Source organism: Rhinopithecus roxellana, chromosome 15, assembly GCF_007565055.1.
Source record: "Rhinopithecus roxellana isolate Shanxi Qingling chromosome 15, ASM756505v1, whole genome shotgun sequence".
NCBI classification, from domain to species: Eukaryota; Metazoa; Chordata; class Mammalia; order Primates; family Cercopithecidae; genus Rhinopithecus; species Rhinopithecus roxellana.
The window spans coordinates 18,856,283-18,867,735 of record NC_044563.1 but is presented as its reverse complement, the minus strand read 5'-3'; the positions used below and the strand labels follow the sequence as shown (position 1 = coordinate 18,867,735).

Below are 11,453 nucleotides of genomic sequence, written 5' to 3'. Positions count from 1 at the left end.
CAAAGGCCTTTCCCTCACTACCCCTTCCTCACCCCGCCATCCCAAGTGTCGCCACTGAAGAGCGACGGGAGGATCGGCAAAGATTTACAGACGGACACCCTAACCGAGGGAGAGGTGACCAAAAACCCGGATCCGGCAGAGGAGGCCCAAAGGCCGGGCCTCCCCGGACCTCGCCCCTCCTGGGAGACTCAGCCCCGCGTTTTAGAAACAGAAACAAACCCGGCCCCGCCCCCTGCCCTGCGGCCGCTGAGAAGAGGGCACTGCCCTCCGGAGGCATTCCAGCCGGCCACTCGAAGATTCCAGCAGATACAGTCGGCCTCCCCTGCCCCCTTCTCTTCTAGATTCCTCGCTGCCCATCCTCATTCTCCCGGTGGAAGCCCCGCAACGAAGGGCCGGAGCCCCCTTTCTACTCCCGGGATGCTTCACCCGTCCGCAGCTCCGCCCGCCCCGCCCCCGGAAGTGACGGTAGCCGCGCGGCCCTGCCTTTGTCCCGTCGGGCATCGCGGCGACGGCGGGAAGATGGCGGCGGCGGGAGCCCTGGAACGGAGCTTCGTGGAGCTAAGCGGCGCTGAGCGCGAAAGGCCGAGGCACTTTCGGGAATTCACAGTCTGCAGCATTGGTACGGAAGTGGCCAGGGAGGGCGCGATCCGATCTGTCCCCTCGGGCTCCTCTCATAGGTCCTAGGGTCTCTGACTCCTGGGTTCATCCTCCTGAGTCCACATGCCTCCAGCCCCGGGATCAGAGATTCCTTGATGTCCGACGTTCTCCTCTTTTCTTTGTATGGGTTGTCAGTCTGTCACCCTCTGCTTTGTCAGGTCCCTTAGTCCCTGTCATTTCTCAGAAGACGCGTGTGCAGGCTGACCATGTTCATTTTGCAGGGACTGCAAATGCCGTGGCTGGCGCCGTAAAATACAGTGAGAGCGCGGGAGGCTTTTACTATGTGGAGAGTGGCAAGTTGTTCTCCGTAACCAGAAACAGGTTCATTCATTGGTAAGTGCTGTGGTTCGCCAAACTCCCCCTGGAAGGTAGGGTTTGGTGTATAAATTTTCGCTGCTGTTCCCAAAGTGCTATTCTAGAAGCGGTAATTGACACTTAGGGAAAGAGAAAGTTTTTTTTTTTTCAGTTCGTATCAGAATCGGGAAAACTGAGACACAGAGTTCTAGAAGAGTTTACCCTCCCCCCCCCCCCACCAACACACACACACACCAAGCAACACCAAAAGCAGAGGGAATGTAGCTTAGGGGGATAAAGCCCATAAGACTAGTTTTAAACATGAACCCATTATGTTTTTATAGTGCTTTACAGCTTCCTTCATTGTACAAATATGTTCGAGCTTCAATATGTCAGGCATTGTGCTAGGTACCAGGACGAAATGAACAAAACTGCCATCTTCATCATGCAAGACGTTGTAGCAATGTCAGAATAGTTGTGGACTCACTTTTCATGGGGAAATTTTGTGGAGGAAAACTTGCCCTAGAGGAAAAATGTAGGGGTTACGAGAGGCTAATGAGAGGACCAAATGTAATTAGTGGGACAGGGAAAGGCTTTCACAGTTACCCTGAGATCTAAAGGACACGAGGTTAGCCAGGCATGGGGAGTGGACAGAGAGGAGTCCAGCAAGTAGGATCACCATATGCAAAGGTCACAAAGTGGAAGGAATGTGGCAGGTTTGGAACTGACCAAAGATCTGTGGCTTAAGTGCAGTGGGTAAAACAGAAAGTGATGTGAGATACTGAGGCTGGAGAGGTAGGCAGGACTCGGACCATGAGGGACCCTTAGGCCATTTTTAAGCATTTTTGGATTTTATCCTAAGTACACTGAGTAATACTTGAATAGGTTTTTAAAGAGTTACTAACATCAAAATTGCATTTTTGGATGGGAACAGTTAACACTGGGGATTCCAAAAGGAGAGGAGGGAGCAGAGGTTGGAAAACCTATCAGTTACTGTGTTCACAACTTGGGCGGCAGGATCATTAGAAGCCCAAACCTCATGTATATAGGAATATATACACAATATACTCATGTAACAAACCTGCATATGTACCCCTGAATCTAAAGTTTTTAAAATATATTTTTATAAGATCTCAGTCTACTTTGTGGAAAGTGGATTTGGATTAGATGGGTATAATGCAAAAAAATGTTTGCTTTTATGATGGCCCAAGTAAGGGTTGCTGGTGGTTCAATTGTGGGAATGACTAGAAATAGAAAAGTAGATGGATTTAAGATACCTTTGGAAGATAGATTCACTAGGACTTGGTGGTGGATTGAATATGGGGTAAGGGATGGTAAAAGAAAAGGAGAGAACAAGGACAGCTCCCTGGTGTCTCATGTGACTAACCAGATGTGAATGGGGAGGGGTTGCCATTTACAGAGATACATAGAAGATGGCTTTTGGAAAGATATGAATAACGCTATTGGACATAGTAAATTTGAAGTACCTGGGGAGCAGCCCTTTGGAAATGTCAAGTAGGCATTGAAATTTACAGGTCTAAGGCTCAAAAGAGAGACTTTATGTTAGAGATACAAATTTCATTTAATTAAATATTTTGGCTGGGCACAGTGGCTCACACCTGTAATCCCAGCACTTTGGGGGGCTGAGGTGGGAGGATCTCTTGAGGCCAGGAGTTCAAGACCCCATTTCTACAAAAAATTTTTTTTCTTTTTTCTTTCTGTTTTTTTTTTTTATTTTTGAGAGACAGTCTGGTGGCTCCGTTGTCCAGGCTGGAGTGCAGTGGTGCAATCATGGCTCACTGCAGTCTCCGCCTCCTGGGTTCAAGTGACCCTCCCACCTCAGCCTCCCGAGTAGCTGGGATTACAGGTATGCGCCACCATGCCCAGCTGATTTTTCTATTTGTTTTTGTAGAGATGGGGTTTTGCCTTGTTGCCCAGGCTGGTCTTGGACTGCCGGACTCAAGCAGTGCCCCATTCTCAGCCTCCCAACTTGCTGGGATTACAGGCGTGAGCCACCATGTCTGGCCTGATTTTTTAAAAATAAGCCAGGCGGGGTGGCGTGTGCCTTTCATCTTAACCACTCAGGAGGCTGAGGCGGGAAGATCTGATCATGCCACTGCACTCCAGCTTGGGAAACAGGGTAAGACCCCATCTCTTTTACAAAAACAGGAAGAAATAAAGAAAATTTGCTTGCCTAATATATTTCAGTCCATTTTTAGGGAATAGGGATATAGCAGGGAACAAAACAAAGTCCCTACTCTCATGGAGGAAGATAGGCAACAACAATAACCAAAAAAAACCCAAGTACATGTAGTTTTGTTACAGGAAAAGGGTGCCGATCCAGACCCCAAGGGAGGGTTCTTAGATCTCACACAAGAAAGAATTCAGGGCAAGTCCGCAGTACAAAGTGAAAGCAAGTTTATTAAGAAAGTAAAGGAGGCCAGGTGTGGTGGCTCACGCCTGTAATCCCAGTACTTTAGGAGGCCGAGGCAGGTGGATCACCTGAGGTCAGGAGTTTGAGAGGTCAGGAGTTCGAGACCAGCCTGACCAACATGGTGATACCCTGTCTCTACTAAAAATACAAAATTAGCTGGGCGTGATGGCACATGCCTGTAATCCCAGCTAATTGGGAGGTTGAGGCAGGAGAACAGCTTGACCCGAGGAGGTGGAGGGTGCAGTGAGCTGAGATTGCACCATTGCACTCCAGCTTGGGCAACAAGAACGAAACTCCATCTCAAAAAAAAAGTAAATAAATAAAAGAATGGCTACCCCATAGACAGAGTAGCCCCAAGGGCTGCTAGTTGCCCATTTTTATGGTTATTTCTTGAAGATATGCTAAACAGGGATGGATTATTCATGCCTCCACTTTTTAAACCATACAGGGTAACTTCCTGATGTTGCCATGGCATTTGTAAACTGTCATGGCCTTGGTGGGAGTGTAGCAGTGAGGGCGACCAGAGGTCACCCTTGTCACCATTTTGGTTTTGATGGGTTTTGGCTTGCTCCTTTATTGCATCCTGTTTTATCAGCAAGGTCTTTATGACCTGTATTTTGTGCCGACCTCCTAAGCTCATCCTGTGACTTAGAATGCCTTAACTGTCCGGGAATGCATCCCAGTAGGTTTCAGTCTCATTTTACCCAACTCCTATTCAAGATGGAGTCGTTCTAGCCGGGCGAGGTGGCGGGCGCCTGTAGTCCCAGCTACTCGGGAGGCTGAGGCAGGAGAATGCCGTGAACCCGGGAGGCGGAGCTTGCAGTGAGCTGAGATCCGGCCACTGCACTCCAGCCTGGGCGACAGAGCGAGACTCCGTCTCAAAAAAAAAAAAAAAAAAAAAAAAAAAGATGGAGTCGTTCAAGTTCACATGCCTCTGACAGTTTGTCAGTTGATAAATGGAATAGGGAAAGGGGAACAGTGTAAGAGGGAAGAGGAATGCCTGTGGCAGTTAATGTTTTATGTAGGGTGGTTGGGCAAAAGCCAGGGGTAAGTTGGCATTTGAGCAGAAGAAAGGATATCTGGGGAATGAATATTTCAGGTGGAGCCCTCCAAGAAAAAGGAATAGTAAGTGCAAAGAACCCTGAAGCAGGAGCTTGTTGTGTTCAAAGAGTGGAAAGGAGCCAGGAGTCTGCAGCTGAGTGAACAAAGGGTAGAATAATAAGAAAGAGATAGCTTAAGGCCAGATCAGGGCTTTGTTGGTTATTTTAAGCTTCAGCTTTTGCTCTGAGTAAGATGAGAAGAAGCTGTGGAAGATTTAAGTGGAGGATGACATGATCTAAGATCTGAGTTTCTAAAGGATTGCTTTGACTGCCGTCTTGAGAATAGAGTGTGGTGGGGGAAAGGGTGGGTGTGGGGAGACCAATTAGGAGGCTGGTGCCACAATTCAGACATAGTGGCTTAGATCAGGGTGGTAGTGACAGAGGCAGTGAGAAATGTTCTGATTGTGGATATGTTTTCAAGGTGGATTTGTTAGAATTACTATTGCGTTGGATGGGGAGTATACAGAAAGAAAAGAGTCAGAGGTGAGCCCTAGATTTTTGGCTTGAGCAATTGGAAGTTAGGGAGATGTCATTGAGATGGAAAAAAGTATAGGTGAAGCAGGTACTTTTGTTTGTTTTCTTCAGGTTCAGTGAGTCCAGGAGTTCTGTTTTGGACAGTTGTAATCTGAAATGCCTGTTAGATATCCAAGTGAGTGCTGAGACAGTAGTCAGGAGTTGAGTGGAGAAGTCAGGCTGAAGATACAGATTGTGAAATTGTTGGCATTAGATGGTGCGTAAAGCTATTCTACTGAATAAGATCACCTAGAAAGTGAGAATAAATTAGGATTTTTCACCTTCTGCACTATTATTGTCAGCTAAGTCTTCATTGTGGGTGGCTGTCCTATATGTGATAGGTTGTTAAACAGCATTCCCGGCCTCTACCCTCTGCCTACCAATGGCACATCTATACGATCACTTCTACCCCAGTTACAGTAACCAAAAATATCTCTAGATATTGCTTAATATCCTGGTGAGTGAGGAAGAATCGCCCCCAGTTGAGAGCCACTTGAGTAGAGCGGTCTGGGACTAAACCCTGGGACACAACAACATTTAGAAAAATGAGGAACCAGCAAAGGAGCCCAAGAAGGAGTAACTGAAGTAAGAGTTGAACAAAGAACGTGGCATCCCAGAAGCTAAAGGAAATATTTCAAGGAGGAGGAGAGTGAAAAACTGACAGTGTTGCATTTAAGCCAGGCAAGATGAGAAATGAAAACTGGCCTTTGGATCATGGAGGTCATTGGTGACCTGGTCAGGAATTGCTGCAGTAGTCATACAAAAGCCTCAGTGGAGTGGGTTCAAGAGAGAAAGGGAGCAGAGGAGTTATGAGTATAGAACAGCCCTTTCAAGGTATATTGCTGTAAGGGAAGCAGAGAAATCACATGGTAGTTGGAGAGCAAGGGAGGAACATAGAGAAAATATACTAATATATCTATGTACAGTTGGGAATGACCTAGTACATGCAGTTGAGAGCAATCACTAGAGGAAAGGAATTTGGGAAACTGAGAAGGTGGAGTATTAGGATAACTGGATATTGTTTGTTCATTTGTTTGTTTGTTTTTTTAGAGTCAGAGTTTCACTCTGTCACCCAGGCTGGAGTACAGTAGCACAGTCATGGCCTACTGCAGCCTGAACTCCTAGGCTCAATCGATCCTCCCATCTCAGCCTCCCAAATGGCTAAGATTACAGGCAGGCATCACCATGCCTGGCTAATTTTTTTATTTTGTAGATATAGAGTTTTGCTATGTTGCCCAGGCTGATCTTGTACTCTTGGGCTGAAGAAATCCTCCTGTCTTGGCCTCCCAAAATGCTGGGATTATAGGCATGAGCCACCATACCTGGCCCTGATACTGAAATCATTAACAATTATGGCAAGAGTAGTGTGGGAGAGAGTGACAGTGGGCCAAGAGCTAAAATCAACTGCAGTGAGCATGGGTGGCAGGTGGTATCTCATTCCGTGAGCTTCAGAGCTGAGTGATTCGGGTAGCAGAGGAGGAACAGTGGCCTAGAATGCCAGTGGGGAACAAGGACATCTGTATGTTCTCCTTGAGGCCCCACTGCAAAGGGCATAGTAGAGAAAACTTGGGTCACTGTCCTCACGGGAGATTCAGGATCCAACTTTAACCATAAGGCAGGAAAGCAAAGGAATTATTCAGAGATGAAGTTGAGGATCCAGAAAATTGTGCTGATGTCATGAGTTACCAGAAGCAAAGTAGCTCTGGGAAATCATCAGCGCTGAAAAGGTACTTACATCCTTGAGAGTAGATAAGATGTGCCTTGGGAGAAAGTGTACAGTGAGAGAAGATGATCCAGGATCAAGGTTTGAGGAAATCTAGCATATAGGGGTCAGGTCAAGGAGAAGGGGAAGAAATGGACAGGAATGTGGGAGGAAACCTGGGAAAGAGTAGTATCATAGGATTCATGAGAAGAGACTGTTTAAAAAGGAAGGCAAGGTCAAGTATGTGGAATGATGCTAAGAGATCAAGTAAGAGGGCCATGCATGGTGGCTAACACCTGTAATCCCAGCACTTTGGGAGGCCGAGGTGGGTGGATCACTTGAGGTCAGGAGTTCAAGACCAACCTGGCCAACATGGTGAAACCCTGTCTCTACTAAAAATACAAAAATTAGCCGGGTGTGATGGCGGGTGCCTGTGATCCCAGCTACTCAGGAGGCTGAGGTCGGAGAATTGCTTGAACCCAGGAGGTGGAGGTTGCAGTGAGCCAAGATCGCACCACTGCACTCCAGCCTGGGCGACAGAGCGAGACTCAGTCTCAAAAAACAAACAAAAAACTCTTTTAGCTCTATGAAAAGAAAAGCCTGGATTTATTCATAACATAGATATTTTTTCTCCTCAGTTATGGGTAAGATAAGTCGACTGAATCAAAAGCAACCAAAATAGTTAGATATGTCAAAGATGACAGTTCTGGGAATAAAGGCTGAGTTTCAGTAAAAGAAGAATTTGTGGTGGGATACTTTTCAGGTAAGATTTCTCCTGTCATTAGTCAAGGGAACATTCACTGAAAAGGAAGGAAAAAAGGCCTGGTGTGATGGCTCACTTTTGGGAGGCTGAGGCAGGAAGATCACTTGAGCCCAGAAGTTCAAGACCAGTCTGAGCAACGTAGTGGGGCCCTATATAAAACATTTGAAAAATAGCTGAACATGGTGGTGTGAGCCCATAGTCCCAGCTACTTGGGAGGCTGAGGTAGGAGGATCACTTGAACCTGGTAGGTGGAGGTTGTAGTGAGTCAAGATGGGTGACTCACTCCAGCATGGGTGACACTCCAGCATGGGTGACAGAGCAAGACCCTGTCTCAAAAAATGGAGGGAGAGAAAAAAAACTTTAGAAACTACTTGAAAAAAGGAAGTTAATTACAATGAAGGGAATTTGAGATGATGAGATGCTTGGAAAAAGACATAGTCAGAATAATTTTTTTTTTTTTTAACCGAGTCTTACTTTGTCACCCAGGCTGGAGTGCAGTGGCGCGATCTCAGCTCTCTGCAAGCTCCGCCTCCCGGGTTCAAGCGGTTCTCCTGCCTCAGCCTCCCAAGTAGCTGGGACTATAGGCGCCCACCACCACGCCTGGCTAATTTTTTTGTTTTTAGTAGAGATGGGGTTTCACTGTGTTAGCCAGGATGGTCTCGATCCCCTGACCTCGTGATCCACCCTCCTTGGCCTCCCAAAGTGCTGGGGTTACAGGCCTGAACCACCGCGCCCAGCCTAGAATAATTTTAATAAAATATAAGAATATATTTACTTGAGAGAAGCAAATTCGATAAAACTAGGAGCTAGAAGTCAAGAAAAATAAACTAGCTGGGTGTGGTGGCTCACGTCTGTAATCACAGCACTTTGGGAGGCTGAGGTGGGAGGATCACTTGAACCCAGAAGTTCAAGACCAGCCTGGGCAGCACAGTGAGACCCCACCTTTAAAAAAATAAAAATTTAAAAAGAAGAAAAATAAAACTAATTGGTTAAATTTTTAATCTTGGTTTGTTCTGCAAGAAAGAGTCATTTCATCATTCTAGGAAAGATGTGACCCCAGCAAGAAGTAGAGCCGCCTCCTTTGACTATCACTAAATATCAGCTGGTGCTGCTGAGGAAGAGGTACTAAGGATAAACCTGCAGTAGATCACAAAGAGGGTACTAGTTTAATCGTAGAGATGGAAGAGAAGGAGCCGGGTCAGGAAGAGGAAAGCAACAGGCTTTGACACATCATACCTACTGAGTCAAGGACATAGACAAGTAAATATGTACTAGTGATTTTTAAAGATGACAAATACTTAGAAATCAAAAGTAAGAAATATCCTTGTTAAAGTAACATGACAGCTTCTGTGCTGAGTCAGGTAGACATTGGATGGAGGGTTAAATCTGAATTTAAAGTCAGACCTAATGGCCTTGGGCAAAATGCTTTATCTCCTCTGTTGCAACTTGAGTTTGAATAAAGTTTTTTTTATTTTTTGAGTTTGCGTGCATTTTATCAAAAGCATTTATTGAATGCTAGCTCTGTCCTAGGCACTTTGCTGGGTCTAAGGACATCCAAGTGTATATGCACGTACTTTCCCTAGAGGAATAGTATTAATATTTGGGCTGTAAGAACATAGGGGCTATCACTACACTCACAGAACTTACCATCATTGTTAATAACAAGCTCCTTTTTAATTTTTTTTTCCAATTACTACTTTATTTATATTACTATGCTTAAGTTACATGGAAAAAGACAGCAGTTCTGCCCCATTTCAGAAAAAGTTTCCTATCAACACCAATTATGTAGTGACAAATAATTAGAAATGGTGACATCTTTGTGTCAAGACTGACAAGGAAGAATGGGCTGTAGTGCTACAGTTCATTTCTAGCAAGAAAATGGCACACTGGCCAGCACAAGCCATGCTAACACTGAGCCTTTAGCACTGGGCACAGATTTGGAGCTCTTCTCTGATGCTAGCAAATCAATGAAATAACTGGGTTTTTTTAAAAAAAGTTTATTGGGAGGCCAAGGTGGGCGAATCACGAGGTCAGGAGATCGAGACCATCCTGGCTGACACGGTGAAACCCCCGTCTCTACTAAAAATACAAAAAATTAGCCAGGCGTGGTGGCGGGCGCCTGTAGTCCCAGCTACTCGGGAGGCTGAGGCAGGAGAATGGTGTGAACCCAGGAGGCAGAGCTTGCAGTGAGCTGAGATCGCACCACTGCACTCCAGCCTGGGCGACAGAGCGAGACTCCGTCTCAAAAAAAAAAAAAAAAAAAAAAAAAGGAAGTTTAAAACGAAGCCTGTGAGTTTAAAAAAACTATACTTCTGACATATTTTCCTTTCAAAATTTCCACTTTTCCACTCTAATAGCCCCAGTTTTTTTCGTACATAGCCTACCATGTAGCTGCAGATAGACTTTTCTGCCTCAAGATGTAAACAGAGGGGAAAAAATTAACAGCATCTGCATAATATTCTCTATATACACTGCAATTGGATGGAAAATACATAACTTAAAAAAAAAAAAGTTCCATCTTAGATTCGCACAACCTCTTGTTCTGCCATTCATGACTCTGACGCTAAGGTGACGGTGTATTTAAGTAGATTTTATTTTCAGCGAAGGAGACCTGAGAAAAGATGAATTTATCTCTTTTTCTTCAAGAGTTATCAGATAGTCTGTAATCCCAGCCCTTTGGGAGGCTGAGGCAGGTGGATCACTTGAGGTCAGGAGTTCAAGATCAGCCTGGCCAACATGGTGAAACCCCATCTCTACTAAAAAATACAAAAATTAGCCAGGTGTGGTGGTGCACGCCTGTAGTCCCAGGTGCTCAGAAGGTTAAGGTGGGAGGATTGCCTGAGCCCAGGAGTTTGAGGCTGCAGTGAGCTATGATTGTACCACTGCACCCCAGCCTGACAGAGTGAGACCTTGTCTCAAAAAAAACAAAAACAAAAACAAAAAAAAACAGTTATCAAATAGTACATACTCCTCAGAGCCCTCAATCTCGAACTAGAGCACGTTCCAGGATCACATGGCCTTCCTTGGAATGCTGGCTGTCTTTGGTGGCAAACTCATAGATCCATCCCAGTTTGCTATTGCAGTTTTTCAGCTCACATCTCAAACCATGTGGCGGCCAGTGACCATGACCCAATCTTGAGCTTCATTGTACTGCAGGTTCACTACCTTGTTAAAAATAAATACTCTGCCGGTGGCACCTGTGAACCAAGTGGAGATGAATTCTGAGCAGTTGGTCAGGATTGTATCACAATTTGCATAAGAAAATGGACAGGTACCACCAATATGATCAAGGAATATTCTGCCTATTTTTATGGCTGAAGTTCTAAAAAGCCTGTGCAGCGGTGAGATCTGTGGCTGCCAGTGGCTCCTTGCTCCTCAACTGGAATTAATAAACAAGCTCCTTTTGGGAAGGGTGGGGGAAAAGAAAAAAACAAGCTCCTTTTGAGGAGTAATAGAAAAAGTTAGAATAGCTTATCAGTATAGAAACTAACCCTGATATGTTCAATTTGCAAAGCTATTTTTATATTGTTAAAATATTTATTTTAGTAATATTTTTGCACATACATGTAAGCGCATGTATAAAATTGCTATTTGTGTGTGTGTGTGTGCACACAGGCTCTGTGTGTGTATATGTGTGCGCACGCATGCAATCGCAGGTTAAGAAGTAATAGAAGCAGGACATAACCGCAATTATTAAGGTTAGTTTTGTTCGATGCTGTAGTATATATGGAGACCACATTCCACTACAAGCAATGGCCGGGGTATGGTGTTAATTTTTATTATAGTAGAGTTTAATTGCATAAAATATTATCCTAAATAAATGACCTATCAAGTTTGGAAATGTCTCTATGTAACAGAATCACAATGAAATTTGAATTTTGTTATGCTGTTTTTTATAAATGTACATAATGTGATTTGGAGTGCAAAAGTGGTCCAAATCTGTTTATCCAAAATTTTCAAATTTGGTGAATTCACTTGGACACTGTTCTC

At 44.8% G+C, this 11,453-nt stretch overlaps 1 protein-coding gene and 1 pseudogene across 2 annotated transcripts in view; one reads left to right on the top strand and one right to left on the bottom strand.

Moving 5' to 3' along the window:
• Nucleotides 1–299: 299 nt before the first annotated feature.
• Nucleotides 300–11,453, top strand: part of NUP160 (nucleoporin 160) — a 72,778-nt gene continuing 61,624 nt past the window's right edge. Inside the window, exons 1-2 of one of the 2 annotated variants that reach the window (XM_010371141.2) lie at nucleotides 300–619; nucleotides 879–990. In XM_010371141.2, coding sequence (XP_010369443.1) covers nucleotides 418–619; nucleotides 879–990 — 314 coding nt within the window. In that variant the 5' untranslated portion in view covers nucleotides 300–417. The remainder of the gene's footprint in view (nucleotides 620–878; nucleotides 991–11,453) is intronic. The other variant, XM_030918399.1, reaches the window with a different exon arrangement.
• LOC115893535 lies at nucleotides 10,027–11,145 on the bottom strand (annotated as a pseudogene).